The following is a 24,739-nucleotide window of genomic DNA, read 5'->3' as shown; positions in this document are numbered from 1 at the left end:
TACAGTTGAGAAGGAACTGAGGAGGGTTTGCCCACGCACACTGGCTAGCCTCATGGCAGAGAACGAGGAGAGACAGCGCATGTGCGAGCTCAACAGACACTGCTACCAAAGTTCACAGCCTCTCTGATCAGCAGTGCAGGGAGGTAAGCACACCTACAGTGGAGTACCCATAGGGACTCTACTTGAAGACGACCAGGCACTGCCTGATCGGTAGGTACTGCTTCCCTTTCCAAGGTCACCAAATTGGAGGGCTTGGAATACAATCTGGAAATGGAGGGAAGCCCCATGGATTACAAAGAGGCCACTTGACAGACGCAGCCCTCAGTGAACTCCTGGCCAACCACTCAGTGGTACTCCTATGAGAGGATCCATGGAAGAGTGGAAACATCTGGAGAAGGAGCAATGGCAGTGGCTCCGAGGATGAGAAATGTAGAATAGAACCTCTGATTCAGAAGACAACAGTTCTCCTTCCGTTGACCACAGAGGTGCAGTTTCAGACAATGATGCTGACTAGTGCTGAAGTGGAGAGGCCCACAGAGAAGCGAACATTGCAAGTTTTCCCTTTGACAGTATTGAAGGACAAGCAGTCAGGGGTACATCATGCTGGCACGATACCACGCGTAGCAGCAATGCTATCTGTTCTCCCGTGTCTGCTGGCACCAACAATATCGATTCTTGTACTGTTGGCGATACCGGCATCAACAGGGTCGGGATGTTCCTGGCAGCCACGAATGCCTCCGGCATGGTCAATATCGGGATAGTGTCATTGTGGTGCCACAGATGCAGAAGGAGCTCCTTCTGGCTCCGGACTCAATGGAAATTGCCTAGGAACTGGAGTCAACAATGTCTTATTCTACAGTACCAAAGCAGAAGAGAGCTTGGGCTTGGACAGCAGTCTACTCTTATCCCCCTGCCTAGCAGAGTGTGGTGCCAGAGATCTCCCCCTTTTGGCAGTCTGCTTCTGATGCCTCTTCTTAGACACTGGGTGTCTTAGACACAGGGTGAGCAGTATCGAGACTCAGGAATGGTAGGAGGCACACTCCTTACTGACACTGAGGCATTCAGTGATGACTCTGACTAACCTGGCTCAGATGGAGATCTCAAGGACGCTTTCATGAGTACAAACTTTAGCCTGGCTTCTGCATCATTCTTCATGTGAGGTTTAAAGTCTCTGCAAATTTGGCAACACTCTCCAATATGAGCTTCCTGAAGGCACATCAAGCAACTTGAGCGCAGGTTGCTCATGGGCATAGCCTTATTGCAGGAAATGCAGGGTTTGAAACTGGGTGACCAAGGCATCCCTCGGTACTGGGAGTTGAGTGAAATCCTGAGATGGTAAAAAAAAATCTAACTAACTAAACAAACACGAAACATGAAAACACAGTCCTCTGGGAGAACTTTCAAATACAAAAAGAGCATTTCCAGCAACCATCACAGGTGGTAAGAAAGGACTCAGGTGGCTCAAGGTTGGGTGGTCCCTTTATAGCTATACCAGCGGTGCACAGCAGCAGAAGGCACTCATGACACCGTGATGGGTATTACTGAGGGACATTTTTTTTAGCAACTGTGCGTGAGATGTGCACACACCAAGCGTGGAATGCACATGTGCAGTGATTTAAAGGAGAACTAACATTTAACAAATACTTAACAATCTATTTACATTAGAGACTGTCTAACTATTTGCACGTAACAATAGATGACAAAGAGAGCTGAAAGAACCAGGACTTGAAGGAACATAGGGAGCTCCAACTCCATCACAACCAGTGAGATGGAACTGAGAGCGCGTTGGAGCAGCCCAGTCCTTACACACTTCAGCTGTGAGCACAAGGACATAGTGCACATATGCATTCCCAATGGTAATGATAGCAAAAATCTTCAACTCTTGTGCACTGGTGACACATACACCCACAATGGAATGTATACATCTGCAATCACTTCAAGGAGAATGTCAAGGTTTCTTCCCCACTCTGAACTTTAGGGTACAGATGTGGGGACCTGCATGAACGACCCCCGCTAAGCTTATTTACCAGCTTATGTCACAGTAAGCTGCCACCACCAAGCGTGTTTTAAATTTTAGGGGAGAGCCACTTGGAACTTTGCTTTCCCCCAAATATTTCCCCAGTCCCTACCCCTCCCTTTCCTGGCAGAATTGAGACTAACCCCCCCTCCCCCAAGTCCTTATATCCCTTTTCCTGGGTAGACTCAAGAGAATTCCCTCACCAATTCCCTGGTGAACGCCGATCCAAAACCCTTGGATCTTAAAACAAGGAAAAATCAATCAGGTTCTTAAAAGAAGAATTTAATTTAAAGAAAAAAAAAAGGTGAAAGGAATACCTCTGTGAGATTAGCATGCAAGATAATCTCCCAGACAAACAGATTCAAAACACAGAGGGTTTCTCTCTGGGCAAAACTTTAAAGTTACACAAAAAAGCCCAATTTGATTCTCCCTCTATTTTGCAAAAGAAATTGCAAATAGAAATATAAGTAATTTAATACATTCCTTCTCTAATTATTAGCTACCCTGGTAGGAGTGGGATGGTTCCTTCTCTCCGTCTGGCAAAAACACACACAGAACAGACAAAGACTTTTTTTTTCTCCCCCTTTTTGAAAGCATTTTGTCCCCACATTGGTCCCTCTGGTCAGGTGTCAGCTAGGTTATGTGAACTTCTTAACCCCTTACAGGTAAAAGAGAAATTAACCCTTAACTGTATGTTTATAACAGAGAACCACTGCTGCAAGGTGCTTTGGGCCAGTATAAGGAGAGCAGGGCCCATAATCACTTGCCATTATTGACATCCAACCTGAACTCCAAAACTAATCCCCAAAGCAATTGATAGCAGGTCAAATGTGGAATAAGGAGCAAAAAAAAAAAAAAGAGAGAGAGAGAGAAAACAAGGGAAAAATATCACACATACAAGTCAGAAAAGACTCCTGAATTTAACTGATTATACAAAGGAAGGAAGCAAACCTAATAGCCCTGTCAAAAGGAAGGGCAGAGGAGTCAGTGACTGAACATGAAAACATTTTCAACTACCATTCTGTGCTTCATATATAATATACAATGCAGATGAAGGACCATCCTGTCTCATGTGCACCAGGGCCAACAAACCCATTAAAAAAACATCTATTTTCCAAGATGACTATGATAGGGTGTATAGACTCCACTGATGAGGAAGGTGCCAGAGAGGTGGTGGGGGAAGGGATAGCCCCACCCCTCTGGTCTTGGCAGGGAGGAGGTCTTTTAAAGGGAGGAAACTGCAATCAGCTGGAGGGAGGAGGAGCAAGATTACCCTAAGTAGAAGGCTGCTGGAGTGACTCCTGGAGCCACAGGGGGAACTCTCATCCAGGAGGCCTTCTCCCTGACCTATGGGGCAGTGCAGCAAACTCCCATGGTAAACTGGACAGAGTAAGCCTGATTTAGCAGCCCAGCCAGAGAGATTTCTCAAAACCCATTACACAGGTGCTGTATTGTTGGCAGTGCTGTAGACCTTCTTTCCACCCATGAGAGGATCGGGAAGGGGAAACTCTCGAGTCACTGGGGCATTTAACTTTCCTTTTGATTGCCCCACCCACAGAGACTCAAGGAGCCCTGCAAAGGGCAGGGCCTCCTTGCAAAACTTAAGGAATTGGGGCCTGTGCTGGAGCCACCCAGTGTAAATAATGGGGTGCGGTCAGATTCTCTCACCATCTGAGAGTAAAACCTTAGTGGATTCCTTTACAATGACCTTATCAAAAGACATAATTGTTGTATTACAAAATTTTAAAACCAAGTATTACTCACGGGCTAAATGACCACATGATACATTTTCCTCTTTTGGGGCATTTGCAAACACAACCTCTAGCTGAATTTGGCGGCTCATCATCATGAGAGAAGCCAAGAGAATGACCCATCTCATGTGCAATAATGGTTGCATCATAGAGTGCTGATTTACCTCTTGCCTGTATACAATTAAACAAAACACAAAAACGAGAAGGGGTTCTGAATTACATATGAACATAAAAAGCCAAATTTTAAGAGTTATGTGATTGCATGAACACACTGGATAATTTCATTTGCAAACATAAATCTAGAACACAGCAGAACCCTAGAAGAGAACTTTCAGATTGAAGGAATAATAATTTCTTCAAATTACCCTCTGAGATCCTTTTAAGAGGGGGGAAAATGAACCACTGACAAGTGACATGTCTAGCTCTGCCAAGGTCCTCAACCCATAGAATTTTACCCAATAATTCCTACATCAAATTCAGAACTTCTGGTGGTGCTAAAGCATTTCTTTTATAAGGATATCAATTCCTGATTTAAAGACTCCATGTGATGAAAAATCAACCATAACACGTATCAAGCTGTTCTAATGGTTAACTTTAATGTGCCTTATTTCTCATCCAAATTCATCCAGCTTCATATTCCTCTCTTTGATAAGCTAAACAGATTGAACTTTTTAAGTCTCTCCCTTTAAAGCAGGTTTTTCAAACTGAATCATTCTTATACCTCATCTGAACCACTTCCAGGGAAAGTGGAGAACCCTTGTTTGGAAGATTAGGAGGAAGAACTTAGTCATAATGGATCACTGATATCAACGTCAGATAAGATAACAGTAGGTAAATAACTTGTACCTATTGCTTCCATATCTTGATTGTAGGAAGTCCACAATCTTTTTTATACTATTTTTAAATAATTGCACAGGACACAGACCTATGGGATTCCTGAGTTCATACTGCTGAAAGTAAGGACTAAAGCAGAAAATATGGTTTAATTTCTCCTCACTTTGGACAGTGCCTGGATATTTACTTGTAAAAATTATCCAGTGACACAGTGTCCTCTAGGGAGCTATTATAACAAAAACACTAAGTTCTGGGTGTATCAACTGGGGAAATATGTCTCCAGCTGAGTCACTTTCAGTTCAGAGTGTATCACAGTTCCAAAATTACTGACCCTCTTCAGGGTCTTCAATCTTCATTCAGAGCCCAGTTCGACTCCCTCGCTGAGGAGAAGGCCACTCTGCATGTGGCCGTTGGGGGAACCTGGGCCTGCCCACTACTGTGGGTCCTGACCCAGGGACCCTATAAGGAGCAGCTGCCTGCTGCATCCATATATTAATTGCAGCATTTCTCTGGGTCACTTCCCCGCTGTCCCCCATTACCTTTCCTTCACCCTTAAGTAGGGCTGAAGTTTTGCTTAAGTCTCAGCAGCCAGCCAGGAGCTCCTTCTTGCTCCCCCAGTCCCTGCCAGCAACTGCTCTGTCCCTGGTACTGCAGTTCCTTGAACCAACCTGGTACTGCAGCTCCTTTTATATGGGCTGGCTGGGCCTGGGTTGGCTGCTTCCCAACAGCCTCTCTAGGCCACTTAGAGGACTCACCTTCCCTACTCTTTTCTGGCATAGAGTGTGGCAGGACCACAAGGACTCCAGCAGGGGGGCTCAGGACCTGCTAAACCCCATCACAATGATGATATGATATCTTGGCTGATAAAGTTTGCAGATGGCATATTGGTGGGGAAATAAATAATGAGGGAGACAGATTAGTGTTACAAAGAATCATAGAATATCAGGGTTGGAAGGGACCTCAGGAGGTCATCTAGTCCAACACCCTGCTCAAAGCAGGACCTAATCCCAACTAAATCATCCCAGCCAGGGCTTTGTCAAACCTGACCTTAAAAACCTCTAAGGAAGGAGATTCCATCACCTCCCTAGGTAACCCATTCCAGGGCTTCACCACCCTCCTAGTTAAAAAGTTTTTCCTAATATCCAACCTAAACCTCCCCCACTGCAATTTGAGACCATTACTCCTTGTTCTGTCATATGGTACCACTGAGAACAGTCTAGATCAATCCTCTTTGGAACCCCCTTTCAGGTAGTTGAAAGCAGCTATCAAATCCCCCCTCATTCTTCTCTTCTGCAGACTAAACAATCCCAGTTCCTTCAGCCTCTCCTCATAACTCATGTGCTCTAGCCCCCTAATAATTTTTGTTGCCCTCCGCTGGACTCTTTCCAATTTTTCCACATCCTTCTTGTAGTGTGGGGCCCAAAACTGGACACAGTACTCCAGGTGAGGCCTCACCAATGTTGAATAGAGGGGAATGATCACGTCCCTCAATCTGCTGGCAATGCCCCTACTTATACAGCCCAAAATGCCGTTAGCCTTCTTGGCAACAAGGGCACACTGTTGACTCATATCTAGCTTCTCATCCACTGTAACCCCTCGATCCTTTTCTGCAGAACTGCTGCCTAGCCACTTGGTCCCTAGTCTGTAACAGTGAATGGGATTCTTCCGTCCTAAGTGCAGGACTCTGTACTTGTCCTTGTTGAACCTCATCAAGTTTCTTTTGGCCCAATCCTCTAATTTGTCTAGGTCCCTCTGTATCCTATCCCTACCCTCCAGCGTATCTACCACTCCTCCCAGTTTAGTGTCATCTGCAAACTTGCTGAAAGTGCAGTCCACGCCATCTTCCAGATCATTAATGAAGATATTGAACAAAACCGGCCCCAGGACCGACCCTTGGGGCACTCCGCTTGAAACCGGCTGCCAACTAGACATGGAGCCGTTGATCACTACCCGTTGAGCCCGATAATCTAGCCAGCTTTCGATCCACCTTATAGTCCATTCATCCAGCCCATACACTTCTTTAACTTGCTGGCAAGAATACTGTGGGAGACTGTATCAAAAGCTTTGCTAAAGTCAAGGAATAACACATCCACTGTTTTCCCCTCATCCACTGATCCAGTTATCTCCTCATAGAAGGCAATTAGATTAGTCAGGCATGACTTGCCCTTGGTGAAGCCATGCTGACTGTTCCTGATCACTTGCCTCTTCTCTAAGTGCTTCAGAATTGATTCCTTGAGGACCTGCTCCATGATTTTTCCAGGGACTGAGGTGAGGCTGACTGGCCTGTAGTTCCCTGGATCCTCCTTCTTCCCTTTTTTAAAGATGGGCACTACATTAACCTTTTTCCAGTCATCTGGGACCTCACCTGATCGCCACAAGTTTTCAAAGATAATGGCCAATGGCTCTGCAATCACATCCGCCAACTCCTTTAGCACCCTCGGATGCAGCGCATCCGGCCCCATGGACTTGTGCTCATCCAGTTTTCCTAAATAGTCCCAAACCACTTCTTTCTCCACAGAGGGCTGGTCACCTTCTCCACATACTGTGCTGCCCAGTGCAGCAGTCTGGGAGCTGACCTTGTTCGTGAAGAGAGAGGCAAAAAAATCATTGAGTACATTAGCTTTTTCCACATCCTCTGTCACAAGGTTGCCTCCCTCATTCAGTAAGGGGCCAACACTTTCCTTTATTTTCTTCTTGTTGCTAACATACCTGAAAAAAACCCTTCTTGTTACTCTTAACATCTCTTGCTAGCTGCAACTCCAAGTGTGATTTGGCCGTCCTGATTTCACTCCTGCATACCTGAGCAATATTTTTATACTCCTCCCTGGTCATTTGTCCAATCTTCCACTTCTTGTAAGCTTCTTTTTTGTGTTTAAGATCAGCAAGGATTTCACTGTTTAGCCAAGTTTGTCGCCTGCCATATTTACTATTCTTTCTACACATTGGGATGGTTTTTTCCTACAACCTCAATAAGGATTCTTTAAAATACAGCCAGCTCTCCTGGACTCCTTTCCCCCTCACGTTATTCTCCCAGGGGATCCTGCCCATCAGTTCCCTGAGGGTGTCAAAGTCCGCTTTTCTGAAGTCCAGGGTCCGTATTCTGCTGCTCTCCTTTCTTCCTTGTGTCAGGATCCTGAACTTAACAATCTCATGGTCACTGCCTCCCAGGTTCCCATCCACTTTTGCTTCCTCTACTAATTCTTCCTGGTTTGTGAGCAGCAGGTCTAGAAGAGCTCTGCCCCTAGTTGGTTCCTCCAGCACTTGCACCAGGAAATTGGGAATCACCTGGGCAAACCATCACAATCCAACAAAATGTGTTTTAATATAGCCAAATGTAAGATAGCACTTCTGAGAAAGATTAACAAAATTCATGCTGTATCTACAGCAGTGGTTCGCAAACTTGTCCCGCCGCTTGTGCAGGGAAAGCCCCTGGAGGGCTGAGCCGGTTTGTGTACCTGCCGTGTCTGCAGGTTCAGCTGATTGCAGCTCCTGCCGCTTCCAGCAGCTCCCATTGGCCTGGAGCAGCGAACCGCGGCCACTGGGAGCTGCGATCGTCTGAACCTGCGGACGCGGCAGGTACACAAACCGGCCCGGCCTGCCAGGGGCTTTCCCTGCACAAGCAGCAGAACAAGTTCGGGAACCACTGATCTACAGGATGGAAGACTCTATCTTGGAAAGCAGTGATTAAGAGAAGGACTTGGGGATCATCAAGGCTAATCGCCTCAATGTGAGCTGTCAGTGCAGTGCTGTGGCACCAGGGCTAATGCAGTCCTTGAATGTATGAAAAGAGATGCAGGAAAAAGAGAGAGCCTGAGACATGAGGCCTGGTATAAGAGGCTTGGTGTGAGGCCTGAGGCCTGAACTAAAGTAGTGGTCAAGTTCTGCTAATATAAAACAAAGTTAGCAAAAGTCAAGCAGTGAACAGAAGCCAGGCTCTGCTTGTGTGTAGGCTCATAGAATCTGGCAAGAACAGGGCTGGTATTGCAAAAGCACACACATTCCTGAGAAGCACTACGCACAAGATACTCACACAAGCACAGTCCAGAAGGGTGGTACTATAACACACCAATAGCAAGTATTGTACAAACACGCTCCCCAAAGGGAACAGGAACATGTTGACCTCTCAAAAATAAGGTCAGATGATAGCATGATGGAAAAAAATGTTTTGATCAAACCAACATGTACAAAGTAAAGGATGGTAATTAATCATGTCAGAGGGGAAATACATAACTTGGTTGTATCAGGGTATAAAAAAGGAGCCTTGGAGGGAGAGTCTGTTGCCAGCAGAGGGGTGAAATGGAAAGTCCTGCCATTCACTGAGTTGAGCCCATTATAATGAGAATACTTGCGTAAGTGTACCTGTAACAATTGAGCCAGGGCATTGGGACCGTGTTTCATTGACAATAAACCTGTCTGGGTGCCTTCGCTACTGAAACAGGTCTATGGTCTTATTGGGGAGTTCAATCGAGGTCTGCTGTGTTGGCTATCTGAGCAGAGCTGGCACAGCACGCCGAAAGAACACACCCACAGCCAATGAACAACAACAAGAGGAATATCCAGCACTTTTAGAATAATGATCTTGCCTCTGAACACAACATTGGTAAGACTACTGCTAAAATATTATGGCCAGTTCTGGTTCCACACTTCAAGAAAATTGTGGAAAGACTGGAGAGACTTCAGAGGAAGGCTATAAAAATGAACCAAGGGCTGGAAAAAAAACAAGTTCCTAACCTTTCTGTGATGGTTGCTCTTCGAGATGTGTTGCTCATGTCCATTCCATGTTAGGTGTGCATGCACTGCACAGTCTCAGGAGATTTTTCCCTCAGTGGTATCCACAGCTGTAGCACACTCTGGTATCTCATGCTCATGCACTAATATAAAGGGCCTGGCTGGCTCTGCACCATCTCATCTTCTTCTTCCTAACTAACTCTTAACCAGGGACAGGAAGGTGGATCGTAGAATGGACATGAGCAACACATCTAGAAAAACAACAGTTATGGAAGGTTAGAAACCATTTATTCTTCTTTGAGTGCTTGCTCACGTCCGTTCCACGTTAGATTACTCCCAAGCAGTACCTTAGCAGGTGGGTTCAGAGACATGAGGTTTACAACACTGCTCTACCAAACCCAGCATCATCTCTAGCCTGCTGGGTGATGGCATAATGGGATGAAAAAGTATGCACCAATGACCAAGTTGCTGCTCTAGAAATGTCCTGAATTGGGAGTGGGCCAGAAATGCTGCTGAGGAAGCTTGAGCTCTCAATAAGTGGGCGGTCAAGATAGGAGGAATTGGGGCACCTGTCTGTTCACCTTTCATCCTATCTGCTATTGCTACAAAGAGCTGTGTTGACTTACGGAATTGTTTAGTCCTTTCTATATAGAAGGCCAGGGCTTGTCTAACCTCCAGTGTGTTTAGAGGTTACTCCTCCCTATTCCTGTGCGGTTTCAGGAAGAATACTGACAGGAAGATAGCCTGATTACCATGGAGCTGCGGGACCACCTTCAGGAGGAACATGGCACGGGGGTGAAGTTGTATCTTGTCCTTAAAGAACACCATATCTGGGGTTCTGATGTTAGGGCCCTAGATCTCTGAGACCCTCCTGGTTGAGGTAATTGCTACCAGGACGGCGACCTTCCAGGAGAGGTACAACAAGGGAGACAATGCCAGTGACTCAAAGTGAGGGCCTGTGACCCTTGACAGGACCAGGTTTAGATCCCACGGTGGAACAGGTTCACGAATCTGGCGAAAATGCCACATCCAGCATGGCCTTGAGGGAGGCCCTGGCCACAGACTTCCCTTCCTCCACGAGAGCGGAGAACTCCTATCTGGACTCCTGGGGAAGACAGTCCTTCAATTTCATTATCAACTCTCAGACGTTAGAACTGTGTCTGCCCAGCAATGATTGTACATTGGAGATGTGGATCTGTAGACCACCTGTAAAATAAACCTTTCTACCAAAAAGGTCTAGTCTCTTTGCATTCTTTGCTTTAGGAGTCACTCCTTGCTGTCCCAGTCTGTCCCTCTCTTTGGCTACCACGATCACCAGGGATCCTGGAGTAGGGTGGGAGTACAAGTACTGATAGCCCTGGGCAGGGACAAAGTACTTCTTTTCAGCCCTTTTTGCGATGGGAGCGAGGGAGGATAGAGTTTACCACAAGGCTTTAACTGGTACCATCATGGGCTCACTGAGAGGGAGGGCCACCTTCAACAGCTGATATCTTGTCCGCTGCAGGCCCTCCACTTCCAGCCCAAGGTTCGAGGCCACTCTATTCAACAGCTACTGTTGAGCGTCAAAGTCATTGTAAGAGGGAGAAACACACGCCTCAGACACTGCCTCATCTGTGGAGGAGGAAGAAGAGGCCTGTACTGGCAGGGGGTCCTCCTCCTCTCCTTCTGCACTGACCGAGTACCAGATATTTAGGTCCTGAGGTTCAGTACTGGGCTCGGTACCAGAGTCTGGGTTGCATTCTGGTCATAGGCATGGGAGCAATTTTCTTCCTGGGACTATGGAATAAGAGTGTCTGGAAGAGGGCCCTTACATAGTGGAAAACTCCCACGGGTTCCAAAATGGCCATTGCATCTGTATAGGCCAGTGCCTGCTCTGCCAAGGGAAAGTTACTCACCTTGCAGTAACTGAGGTTCTTCAAGATGTATGTCCCTGTGGGTGCTCCTCTCTAGGTGTCGGTGCATCCCAGCGCTGTTGATCGGAGATTTTCCGTAGCAGTACCTGGTCGGGACGCAGGCGCTCAGATGGTATCTCCCGTCTCATTGGAATCTTCCTGAGCACCTGCGTCCTGCACCCCCCTCAGTTCCTTCTCTACTGTGGAGCTATTTTACTAGTACTCCAAAGTAGAGGGGAGGTGGGTGGGGAGTGGAGCACCCACAGTGACACACATCTCGAAGAACCTCAGTTACTGCAAGGTGAGTAACTTTCCCTTCTTCTTCAAGTGGGGCCGGATGCGCTGCATCCGAGGGTGCTAAAGGAGTTGGCGGGTGAGATTGCAGAGCCATTAGCCATTATTTTTGAAAACTCATGGTGATCAGGGGAGGTCCCAGATGACTGGAAAAAGGCTAATGTAGTGCCCATCTTTAAAAAAGGGAAGAAGGAGGATCCGGGGAACTACAGGCCAGTCAGCCTCACCTCAGTCCCTGGAAAAATCATGGAGCAGGTCCTCAAGGAATCAATTATGAAACATTTAGAGGAGAGGAAAGTGATCAGGAACAGTCAGCATGGATTCACGAAGGTTAAGTCGTGCCTGACTAACCTAATTGCCTTCTATGATGAGATAACTGGCTCTGTGGATGAGGGGAAAGCAGTGGATGTGTTATTTCTTGACTTTAGCAAAGCTTTTGATACTGTCTCCCACAGTATTCTTGCCGCCAAGTTAAAGAAGTATGGGCTGGATGAATGGACTGTAAAGTGGATAGAAAGCTGGCTAGATCGTCGGGCTCAACGGGTAGTGATCAATGGCTCCATGTCTAGTTGGCAGCCGGTTTCAAGTGGAGTGCCCCAAGGGTCGGTCCTGGGGCCGGTTTTGTTTAATATCTTTATTAATGATCTGGAGGATGGTGTGGACTGCACTCTCAGCAAGTTTGCAGATGACACTAAACTAGGAGGTGTGGTAGATACACTAGAGGGTAGGGATCGGATACAGAGGGACCTAGACAAATTAGAGGATTGGGCCGAAAAAAACCTGATGAGGTTCAACAAGGACAAGTGCAGAGTCCTGCACTTAGGACGGAAGAATCCCATGCACTGCTACAGACTAGGGACCGAATGGCTAGGTAGCAGTTCTGCTGAAAAGGACCTAGGGGTCACAGTGGACGAGAAGCTGGATATGAGTCAACAGTGTGCTCTTGTTGCCAAGAAGGCTAACGGCATTTTGGGCTGTATAAGTAGGGGCATTGCCAGCAGATCGAGGAACGTGATCGTTCCCCTTTATTCCACATTGGTGAGGCCTCATCTGGAATACTGTGTCCAGTTTTGGTCCCCACACTACAAGAAGGATGTGGAAAAATTGGAAAGAGTCCAGCGGAGGGCAACAAAAATGATTAGGGGTCTGGAGCACATGACTTATGAGGAGAGGCTGAGAGAACTGGGATTGTTTAGTCTCCAGAAGAGAAGAATGAGGGGGGATTTGATAGCAGCCTTCAACTACCTGAAGGGGGGTTCCAAAGAGGATGGAGCTCGGCTGTTCTCAGTGGTGGCAGATGACAGAACAAGGAGCAATGGTCTCAAGTTGCAGTGGGGGAGGTCCAGGTTGGATATCAGGAAAAACTATTTCACTAGGAGGGTGGTGAAACACTGGAATGCGTTACCTAGGGAGGTGGTGGAGTCTCCTTCCTTGGAGGTTTTTAAGGCCCGGCTTGACAAAGCCCTGGCTGGGATGATTTAGCTGGGAATTGGTCCTGCTTTGAGCAGGGGGTTGGACTAGATGACCTCTTGAGGTCCCTTCCAACTCTGATATTCTATGATTCTATGATTCTATGATTCTAAGTGCTGTCCCTGTGGGTGCTCCATTCTAGGTGAATGTGTAGCAGTTCCCACTATGGCCAGTGGGGCTTTGGAGATGCGGCAGTGAGTACTGTAGAGAGTACTGTATGGCCTACTATGGCGTCTGCCGTGCTATCTTGTGTGATAGCATAGTGTTTGGCAAACGTGAGTTCAGATGACCATGTAGCCGCTTTACAGATGTCAGAAATGGGTACGTTATGAAGGAAGGCAATGGATGTCGACGTAGCTCGAGTGGAATGAGTTCTAATGCCTTCGGGTGGTTAAATATTTTGAATACGGTATGAGGATCTGATGCAGTCAGAGATCCACTTGGACAGACGTTGCCTAGAGATAGCGGTATCTTTCAATCTTTCAGCGGTGGAGACAAAGAGTCGTGGAGATTTGCAAAATGGGTTAGTCCTGTCTAAATAAAAAGTGATTGCTTGTCAGACGTTGAGAATGTGCAGGGTTGCTTCCTGTGGATTCTTGTGAGGTTTGGGATAGAAAGTAGGTAAGTATATAGGTTAGTTAAGGTGGAAGGTGGATATCACCTTAGGGAGAAATTTAGGATGTGGTCTCAGAGTGACTTTGTCTTTGGAGATGATTGTGTAGGGAGGATGGACCATCAGGGCGCTTATTTCACCTACTCTCCTTGCTGATGTTATTGCAACTAAAAAAGCTACCTTCATGGACATATGGAGAAGAGAGGAGGTAGCCAAGGGCTCGAATGGAGGTTTCATGAGAGCATAAAGAACAAGGTTAAGATTCTGTGTAGCTGCCATTGGGTAAATTTCAGGGTAGAGATTTTGCAGGCCCTTGAGAAAGAGTTTTATGGTGGGGTGGGTAAAGGGTGAATAACCTTCTAAGAGGCCATGGAAGGTGGTAAGCGCCGCCAGGTGCACTTTGATGGTGCTGAGCGAAAATACGTCCTTTTTTAGTTTAGGAGTTAGTCTAGAATGTTCGGGAGGGTCACCATATTGGGCGTTAAGTGATTACATGAGCACCAGAGGGCGAAACGCTTCCACTTCTGCAGGTAGGTTTTATGAGTGGAGTCTTTTCTACTGTGCAGGAGGACGTATCGGACTTGCTCGGAACAGGCTAGTTCATGGTTTGGAACCATGAAGGAACCAGGCTGTGAGGTGGAGCTTTAAGAGCTGGGGGTGAAGAACCCATCCGTTGTTCTGGGAAAGGAGATCTGGCCTGTTGGGGAGAGCCCGTGGATGACGGGAGGACATGCGGAGTAGATAAGCATACCACGCCTGTCTCGGCCAACCCGAGGCAATAAGGATGACCCGGGCCTTGTCGTCCACAATCTTCCGAAGAACCCTGTGTAGCAGAGGGATTGGTAGGAAGACTTACAGGAGAGAGTTGTTCCATGGGATGAGAAACGCGTCTCCTAGGAATGCAGGCCCGAGTCCCGCTCTGGATCAAAACAGGGGACATTTTTGATTCTGGGTTGTGGCAAAGAGGTCTATTGACGGGGTGCCCCAGAGGGAGAAGAGCTGTTGAAGTATTGTGGGGTGCAGTTCCCATTCGTGTTCTGTCGAGAAGTGCCTGCTGAGTGCGTCGGCAATAGTGTTGTGGCAGCCTGGTAGGTAGGAAGCGATGATGTGTTTTTGATGTTGTATGCACCAATTCCATAGTCGGATGGCTTCCATGCAAAGGGAATGTGATCGGGCTCCCCGGGTTGTAGCCCATGAAAGCTTATGCTCTAATAAATTTGTTAGTCTCTAAAGTGCCACAAGTACTCCCTGTTCTTTTTGAGGATACAGACTAACACGGCTGCTACCCTGATACATGCTATGTTGTCTGTTAAGACCTGAATGGATTTGTTCCTAATGGGGGGAAGAAAGTAAAGGCACGCTTGTCTCACTGCTCTGAGCTCTAAGAGATTTATGTGTAGGTGCGTCTCTGATGCGGACCACCGGCCTTGTGTCCTGTGTCCCCCTTGATGCGCTCCCCAACTGATTAGGGAAGCGTCCATGGTGAGCATGAGTGTTGGGGATCGTTGCTGGAAGGAAAACACAGTGCAGAGGTTCTCTGGTCTTGTCCACCAATGTAGAGAAGCTAGAAAGTTGGGAGGAGGAGTTAACAGCGTCCCTAAGGTGTGTCTGTTGGGTTTGAAATTAGAATTGAGCCAGCCCTGAAGACATCTCATGTGCAGCCTGGCATACTGGACCATGAAGGTGGTGGCTGCCATGTGACCAAGGAGCTGTAGACAGAGTCTTGCCTGTGTCCTGGGACAAAATAGAGAGCGTGCGTATGAGATGCATGATAGCGAGGAATCTGTGATATGGGAGCGAGGTTCTGCTCTGGATTGAGTCGAGATGAGCTCCGATGAACTCGATCTGTTGTGTAGGTGTCAGGGTGGATTTTTGGACATTTATTTGGAGGCCTAAGCTGTGAAAGAGGGCGATAGTGAAACGGGTAGCTTGGAGTGTCTTGCCATAGGAGTTGCCCTTGATGAGGCAATCATCCAGGTATGGGTGATCCCATGTTCGTGGAGGTGAGCCACGACCACAGCTAGAGTTTTGGAAAAGACTCTCGGCGCTGTGGAGAGGCCAAAAGGAAGAACTCTATATTGAAAATGGTCATGACCGATTGTGAAGTGTAGGAAGCATCTGTGAGCTGGATGAATTGATATATGAAAATAAGAGTCCTGTAGGTCGAGGGCTGTAAACCAGTCCTCTTGATCCAGTGCAGGAATTATTGTGCCCAGTGTGACCATTTTGAATTTTTGTATCCTCACAAATTTGTTCAGTCGGCATAGGTCTAGTATAGGCCTCCATCCCCCAGTCTTTTTCTGAGTCAGGAAGTAATGGGAGTAGAAACCTTTTCCTTGATGTTGCGTCGGCACAGGCTCCACTGCGCCTGGAGAAGATGAGCCACTTCTACGCGAAGTAGGTGCTCGTGAGAGGGGTCCCTGAAGAGGGACGGGGAAGGGGGAAGGGTAGGAGAATAGGATATGAATGGGATAGAGTAACCGGACTGAACTATCTTGAGGACCCAGCGGTCCTGTGTAATTCGCTGCCAGGCATGTTGGAAACTCTTGCGGCAGTAGGCTGTGGAATCAAGGGGTGTTCGCACAGACCCTTGACCAACATTTCAAAATTGTTGTTTATTCCCGGATGGATGGAAGGTGGTTGCTTGAGCTTGATTTTGTCTGCGCTTAGGGGGTCTAGTGCGATTCCTATTTATGTCGTATAGTGTGGGTTCAGGCCGATAATGTTGTTGTGTACCCGGCCTTTGGTAGGGTTGGTATCATTATCTCCTGGGAAGAGATGGGTGAATGCCCAGGGTGTGCAGCGTCGCTCTAGAATCTTTCATTGTGTGAAGTAGTTCATCAGTTTTTTTGGAAAACAGTTTGTCTTTATCAAAGGGGAGGTCCTCCACTTTGGTCTGCAGATCTTTAGGAATTCCAGCTGCAGATAGCCATGAAGATATGCGCATAACCACAGCCATTGCAGTCGTACGGGCTGCTGTATCTGCCGTGTCTGCCGTGTCTAAAGAGGCTTGTAGGGCAGTTCTGGAAATCAATTGGCCCTCGCTCAGAATTGATTTAAAGTCCGCTCTCCTATTCTCTGGTATGCAGGAGGCGAATTCAAAAAGTTTATTGTAGTTATCAAAGTCATAGCTGGCGAGGAGTGCAGAATAGTTTGCGATCCTGAATTGTAGGGTGGAGGACGTGTAAACCTTGCGACCAAGGACGTCAAGGTGTTTAAGATCCTTGTCTTGCGGGGTGGGCCGATATTGTGGCTGTTTCTTCCTTTGTGTGACTGCATCCATGACGAGAGAGTTCGGTTGTGGGTGAGAAAATAGAAAGTCAGCGTCCTTAGCGAGAACATAGTATTTACGTTCGGCCTTTCTGCAGGTTGGTAATAAAGAAGCTGGAGTGTGCCAGAGAGCGTCAGCTGGTTCCAGGAGTGCCTCATTTATAGGCAGCGCGATCTTTGAGGGCGCAGAGGGTTGAAGGATTCTGAGGAGTTTGTGTTGTGTCTCCTGAAGCTCTTCTGGGAGGATGTCCTGACTGAGTGCCACGCTCTTGACAAGTTCTTGAAATTGTTTACAGTCATCCATGTTCTGTGGAGGCCGGGGGGAGAGGGCTCCATCTGGAGCAGATGGAGAGTTAGGGTTTGGTGAGTCCGGATATGGTTCAAAACTCACATTCTCAGAAGGGGGTTCAGGTTCTCTAGAAATGGACGGAGCTGGAGATCGAGGCACAGAAGCAGGTAGTGGTTTCATGGAAGAGGTCTGAGGGTGAGTGGTAGGAGGATGTGGCCAAGGGTACCACTGAGGCGAAGGCATGGGGTAGGACAGGGGTAGGCAACCTATGGCATCCGTGCCGAAGGCGGCACATGAGCTGATTTTCAGTGGCACTCTCACTGCCCAGGTCCTGGCCACCGGTCTGGGGGGCTCTGCATTTTAATTTAATTTTAAATTAAGCTTCTTAAATATTTTTAAAACCTTATTTACTTTACATACAACAAGTTTAGTTATATATTATAGACTTATAGAAAGAGACCTTCTAAAAACATTAAAATGTATTACCGGCACGTGAACCCTTAAATCAGAGTGAATAAATGAAGACTCGGCACACCACATCTGAAAGGTTGCCGACCCCTGGGGTAGGAGAACCCAGGTGTCGCCCACGGAGGGGCAAAGTAGGGAAACTGAGGCTGGTGGCTGTGGACTGTTGCCTGAGGTGGAAAAGGCTCAGGTGAGGAAGGTGAGGGAGGTGCGGAGAACTCTGCTTTCTGTTGTAGATCAGGTTCACTCCCAGTGAAGGAGCCAGTTCAGGTGGTGAGAGCGGGTGTTCGAAGAGTAAGCCCTGTATATCTAGGAGCAGAGAGTTAGGCTCAGGTGGCACTGAGAGGTCGCTTTGAGTGAAGAAGTGTTACTCCTGCTCCCTGGGCTGTGCTGCGCCTGGACTGTGCTCTAGCGTGTTAACAAGCGAAAGTGAAAGTGTGAGCGGTGCCGTGGGTTGGTTGCAGGGCCGGCTCCAGGCACCAGCTTACCAAGCAGGTGCTTGGGGCGGCCACTTCAGAGAGGGGCGGCACGTCCGGCTGTTCGGCAGCAATTCGGCGGACAGTCCCTCACTCCTGCTCGGAGTGAAGGACCTCCGCCAAATTGCCGCTGCAGATCGCGATTGCGATCATGGCTCTTTTTTGTTTGTTTGTTTGGCTGATTGGGGCGCAGGGCCGGCTCCAGGCACCAGCCGAGCAAGCTGGTGCTTGGGGCGGCAGCTTGTAGGAGGCGGCATTCCGCCCAATCCTAGGGTGGCATGGCCACTTTTTTTTTTTTGGTGTTGTTCTGCTCCAGCCGCCCTGTAGGGGGCAGCGGCGTGGAGGACGGGAGCGCCCTGCAGCAAGCCCGGCAGGACAGCCCACGTCCTTCCCTCCCAACCGACTGGAGCGGTGTAGAGCTCTCCCGGCAGGGGGCACGGTGGGAGGGGCCACGTGGCAGCGCCCCGATGAAGCCCTGGCCGCCCCCCTTCTCTCTCTCCCCCAGCTCCCTCCCCCTTCCCCCGCTAGCCAGGGCACATCTGCAGGGCAGGGAGTCCCCCTGCACCCTGGCTCCGGCCGCGCCGCAGGTTTTTTTTTTTTTTTTTGCTTGGGGCGGCCAGAAAGCCAGAGCCAGCCCTGGTTGGTTGGAGGTACTCTGCAGAGGCTCCACTGTGGGTACGGGGGCGGGAGGCAGGCTCGGTGCCGAGATTTTTCCTGGCACAGGGGCAGAGCGCGCGGTCAGAACCGCGGCTATTTTTAGCCCAGAGGCGTGCGGTGCCGATGTCTTTGTCTGCACCGGGGCAGAACATGCAGCAGGCACCGCGGTTATTTTTAGCGCTGAGGCGCTCAGTGCCGCGGAATCTTTCCCTGTCCGGGAGGTTGAATTTCTGCCTCAACAGTCTGTGGGAGCCTAGTTGAGGCGTGAGCCGGGGCTGAGGTGCCTGCCTTTGGCGCTATCAGCACAGAGGGTAGGGATCTCGCATATTAGCCAGCCTGGGAAGGGATGGTGTCCCTAGCCTCTGTTTGCCAGAAGCTAGGAATGGGTGACAGGGAACGGATCACTTGACAATTACCTGTTCTATTCGTACCTTCTGGGGCACCTGGCATTGGCCACTGTTGGAAGACAGGATACTGGTGAATATGGATCTTTAATCTGACCCAGTATGGCTGTTCTTATGGGGCTTGAAGTCTTGACAGACCTGGCAGTAGTCCGTTATATGAGTCTCTCCCAGGAACTTCAGACAACGAGTGGGGTCACTCACAGGCATGGGCTTGCTGCAGGAGGTACAGGGTTTAAAACCCGAGAACCAATGCATGTTCCAGTACTGGGTGCGAACAAAACTCCGCTAACAGGGCAAGAAGTGCCACCTAACTATATATCATTAATCTACAACAGTCCAAACTGAGAAAATAAAGAACTGGGATAGCAAAAACAGTGAAAAGGACTAAACCAGTGAGTAAGAGTTTGCCAAAGCAAGAGGGTTCCAATTACTGTCACTGGCATTAAGAAGGAACTGAGAGGATGCGGAGACTGACAGGTCCCTTATATCGGCACATGAGCATGCAGCACTAGTGGGTGCTAGAGCCGGCCCAATGGATACCACTGAGGGGAAAATCTCTGACAACTGTGCAGGTGGCATGCATACACCTAACCTGGAATGGATATGAGCAAGCAGAAGAAGAAGTAGTTTTATGATGTGAGGCTTAAGGAGCTTAACTTATTCAGCTTATTGACATTTGAGCGATGACTTGATTATTGTGTATAGCTTTTACACACTGTGACACACTGTACCTCAACATGGCACCCTGTAACCCCCATATTCATCATCCATATATGGTTGTGATCTTTCACACAAAGCATACCATGTAAGGTATCATACGAAAGGTCATGACCTGCTGAAACTTCCTGTTCTGTCCAAATAGATATATCATTAGTGTGTATAAAGTTATAAGATTTTGCTGTGTGTCACTGAAATATACAAAGTACCTCCACCCAGGAGGGTGCTCCATGACCTTTAATCAGCAGGGGAGCTGTACTCAAGGGATTTACAATTCCGTGAGAGTTTCCCAAATCCACACAATGGAGGCTTACTGGATCACTGCGACTCAACAAAGCCCACTAGGCATGTGATCACTGTGACTCAACAAAGCTTGCCGGGACATGTCTGTGCAAGTGTCTTCCAGGCACATGGATTGAGAGTATAAAATAAGGAACAATTGCAGCATGTCTTGGCCTTTCTCCTCCCCCACCTATGCTGGAAGCAACAAGCACACTGAGAAGATGAAAACCTCAACAGAGGAGACTGGTCCAGGCTTCATGGGGAAGCCTGTGTACTAAGGACTGTAACATTCAGTGCGGTGAGAAAATTGCTAATCTAAATACTACCTAGTGTAATGAGGTCTCAGATTTAGACTGTGCATTTATCTTGTTTTCCTTAGTAACTATCTCTGACTTTTTTATGCCTATCCCTTATAATCACTTACAATCTATCTTTCCGTAGTCAATACATCTGTTTTATATTTTAACTAAAACAGTGTATTTTGCTTGAAGTGCTTGGGAAACCTCAGCTCAGGTACAAAAGCTGGTGCATGTCCTCTCCACATTGAGGGAGGGGTGGACTGGGTAATAAACTTACACTTGTCAGGCTTTTGACCAGGGTAGGACAGTATAGCTCTGGGGTGCAAGGCTTGGGAGCTGGAGGGAATTTCCTGGAACCTCTCTATTGTTAGCTCATGAGTGGCAGGGAGAAGTATTCATAAAACTCAGCTGGGTATGTCCTTGCCTTTGGATGCCTGTGTAAGTGCAGTACTTGGCAGAGGTTTGCAGTTTGTCACACATCACAGTGAGAGGAAGCCGAGTCTGGTGGGACAGAGGACTCAGGGGTACCCCAGTTCCAGGTTGCACCCTGGGGATCCTCTCTCATACATGGACCAGATATCTGATAAAGGGTTTTTTTCAGTCTTGCTGACAAAGTCATAACAAGATCCAATGGCTGAAAGTTGAAGTTAGACAAATTCAACCTTGAAATAAGATGCAATTTCCTAGCAGAAAGGGTAATTAAACATTGGAACAGTTTATCGGCACTTGGAGTCTTTAAAATCAGATTAGATATCTTTCTAAAAGATATACTTTAATCAAGATTCTGGGAGAGATTCTACAGCCTTTCTATATGGGTTGTTGGCTGGATGGTCAAAGTGCTCCGTTCTGACTCTGAAATCTGTGAATCTATGAAACCCTTGTTCATTATCTCTCTTCATGAGCCATGGAGAGAACAGAAAGATCTGCATTGCCCTCAATGTGCTCATAACACTTGCAGTTCTGCAATAGGACAAGGAATATAATTAAATTGAATGCTTCAGGGTTTCAGTTGGTTGTTTGCATGGGTCAGGAAGGATTTCCTCCTGCTCCTGAAATGCACAATTGACCAGATGTGCTCTGGGTTTTTCCCATCTTTCTCTGAAGCACCAGAGTGTATTCAATTACCCAGAGCTGGAGTTGAGACACTGGATGGGTGGACCAGGACTTTGAGGAGGTGCAGGGAATCCTCTTTCTTAGATGACTGGCTGGTATGCCCTGTTCATATTCTCAGGGTCCAACTGAGCACCAGATTTTCAGGAAGGAATTTCCCCCCCATATATGCTTGGCAGGGACTTTGGATTTTTTCCTCCTTCTTCTGCAGCATGGGATGAGTATCGCATGCTGGGATCATCTAGGTAAAACTCACCTAGTCAATTCCTTACCATTGCATGAGCCCTGGTAGCACCTTGGTCTCTCCTGTTCTCTGCCTGTGGCACATAACAGTTTAGTCACCTAAGGACTGAAAGGCTTTGGTCTAACTAAAGTCATTGGGCTTTATCTTGGGATAACTGCGTGAAATTTAATGCCTTGTGATATACAGGAAGTCAGTCTAGATGATCTAATACTTCTAGGCTTAAATGCTATGAAACAATCAATTATTAGCATAATCTTACTGATGAAAATATTTACATTATTTAAGATATCAATTTTTGAAGTGTACATACTATGGACTATATATTCACATACTTTGACAACAGCTACTGAGGGAATTCTAGTGCACAGATTGTCTCCATATGAAAATCCAAGACCCCCTGGATATCTTCCACCCCTATAATACAAAATACAGTAAATGATACAAAATGTTCAATTGATATTAAACTGTTCTCTATAGTTGTAAATAAATTCAGTCTAAGTAAAAGAGTGATAGATCTGTATTTAGAACTATAAGAAAACAATTTGTTCTTACTTGTAAATACCTCTTCTCATAACATAAATGTGCACCAATCCAGAGTTACTTACTAGCTAAAGTCTGCCCCATCAAAACCAACTGCAAACATCTTTGCTGAAGTGACTTTTGCTGAGAGCAGTGACCATGTTAAAAGATAAGTCACTTATGTTATGTGAGGACAAATACACATGTAAGAATTCAGTTGTCCCATTCTTACATACCTAGGGCCAGATCCTCAGCTGATTTAAATTGGCTTTCATGTAACTGTACAAATTATCATCTGATCTTCTGTCCCAAATTATTTTCCCCACTGGTTAGCTGGGTTACAGTAGTACAGCAAAAGGGGTAATGAAAATATTTACATAAACATGGCAGCTTAGACAGGCCCATCACCACCCAATGAGGTGAAGTCTACTTTGCAGTGTTTGGTAAAAGTATACAGATACACCCAGCTTGTGACCTTTTATACGCAATAACAAAATATCTATTTGATTCCAGCTGCTGATTTCATTTTGATATAGGATATCTGACAGGTGATTTAATTCTAGAAATTGCCTTCAAGAATTCTGGTACCTGAGCTTAAAATGATAGGGCTGTTGGTGGGCTCTGAGTAAGCCTACTATGACTGCCTGCACTTTCACGTTCCAATTTAGCACAGTACTTAAGCCCATGTATATCCCAATGACTTCAGTGGGATTTAGCCACATGCTTAAAGGTCAGGCATGTGCTTAAGTGCTTTCTTGAATATGGGTCTCGGAGAGCTAGAAGGGGGTTGTGAAAGAATAAAACAATTGAGGGAATGAAATCCAAAGTTTCACCAGCTTAATTTGTTTTCTGTGTCTCCAAACACAGATTCCTAACTCCGGGATCTCGATACCCAAACCTTCTCTGTTAACAAACAGCACCTTGACAGATCAAAAATATGAAATCTTTTGGTACCCTCTCCTAGGTTCTCACCCATGCTGCAGCTCCAAATCTGAATCTATAACTAGTAACACTTGTAAAATTTCTTTCAGGTGGTTGGTTAACTAGACAACAAAACTAACTAGAAAATGTCAAAAATATGTAACCTCCATTTTCTGACCTGTAACTGGAAGTTCTTTAAAATGTGTGGTCTTTATCAGTATTCCACACATGGATATTGCATGCATACCCTGTGCCTGAGTCTGGAAATTCTAATAAGCAATGTCCATCAGCCCACACGTGCACAGAACATCTCCTCATGCTCCCGACCAAAGGCATAAGAAGCAGCGTAGGCTGATGCCTTTCCAGTTCCTGTTCTTACTGCAAACCCAATAGAATTTAGAGCAGAGAGTACAGAGGGCAGGAAGTGGATTAAAGATACGGACCACACATCTCGAAGAACCTCCAGTTACAGATGAGTATCATTTCTTCTTCGAGTGCTGGTCCCTAAGTGTATTCTACAAGAGTGGTTGACAAGCAATGCTGACTGGAGTGTGAGGAAGCCAGCAGCAAAGATGCTTGCAGTACTTCAGTTTCCACTGCCCCTCTGCAGCAGAAGCCTCACTCAGCACCTCATATCTAGCAAGCGTGTGGATGGAGCTCCAGCTGGCCATCATGCATATGTCTAGTATTGGAATTTCCTGCAGAGATGCTGTAGAGGCAGCTTGTGCGCTTGTGAAGCATGCCCTGACTCTGTACTAACCAGGGCATGTCTGACATTGAGGGAAAGAAGTCTTTTCACTTTGGCAGAAGCATGGGGTTTCAGAAAAAAAAGATAGGTACAAGGATGCTTTGGTTGACATGGAATTCAGAAATAATAATAGGAAGGAACTTAGAATAGGGGCAATAGGGTACCTTTTCCCTGTGAAAACCCATATAAGGGGGGGTCTGCCATGAGTTCTCTCAACTCACTCACTCTCCTGGCCGAAGTGATAACTGAAAATGCAGCTTTTCAGGACAGGTAGGACATGAAAGGCTTCACCAAGGGTTGAAATGGAGATCTGGTGAGGGTTCACAGGACGAGATTGAGGTCCCATTGAGGTGTAGATTTGACCACTAAAGAAAAGGTACTTGGGTGAATGAAAACAGAATGCCTGTCTACTGGAGGAAGGAAGGCACTAATTGCTGTGAGATGGACATACAGTGAGCTAATGAAAAGGCCTACTTTTTTTAGAGACCAGATACAATCCAAAATGACCAGAATACCTGCAGTACCTGTAGATGGATGATTATGCTACACCCAGGCAGAGAAACATCTCCATTTAGCTAGTTAGCAGGTCCTAGTTGAATCTTCCCTACTTTGGGTATGGACAGCCTGAACAGCTGCAGAAGAGGAGCATTCTATTTCCAATGCCCGTCCGAACACCAGGCCGTGAGACGGAGTGAGTCTCGATTAAGGTGTCTGATTCTATCCCCCTCCTGAGTTAGGA

General features: G+C 47.0%; 1 protein-coding gene across 1 annotated transcript in view; it reads right to left on the bottom strand.

Annotated features, from left to right (window-relative positions):
- The window catches only part of LOC128830151 (disintegrin and metalloproteinase domain-containing protein 20-like), a 191,173-nt gene that overhangs the window by 106,794 nt on the left and 59,640 nt on the right, over positions 1–24,739 (bottom strand). The window contains exons 10-11 of the mRNA XM_054015910.1: positions 22,145–22,226; positions 3,782–3,939 (exon numbers count right to left, since the gene is read on the bottom strand). Coding sequence (XP_053871885.1) covers positions 3,782–3,939; positions 22,145–22,226 — 240 coding nt within the window. The remainder of the gene's footprint in view (positions 1–3,781; positions 3,940–22,144; positions 22,227–24,739) is intronic.

This window comes from Malaclemys terrapin, chromosome 1 (assembly GCF_027887155.1).
Source record: "Malaclemys terrapin pileata isolate rMalTer1 chromosome 1, rMalTer1.hap1, whole genome shotgun sequence".
Classification (NCBI taxonomy): domain Eukaryota; kingdom Metazoa; phylum Chordata; order Testudines; family Emydidae; genus Malaclemys; species Malaclemys terrapin.
The sequence above is the reverse complement of the archived record's forward strand: the minus strand, read 5'-3'. Positions and strand labels throughout refer to the sequence as shown.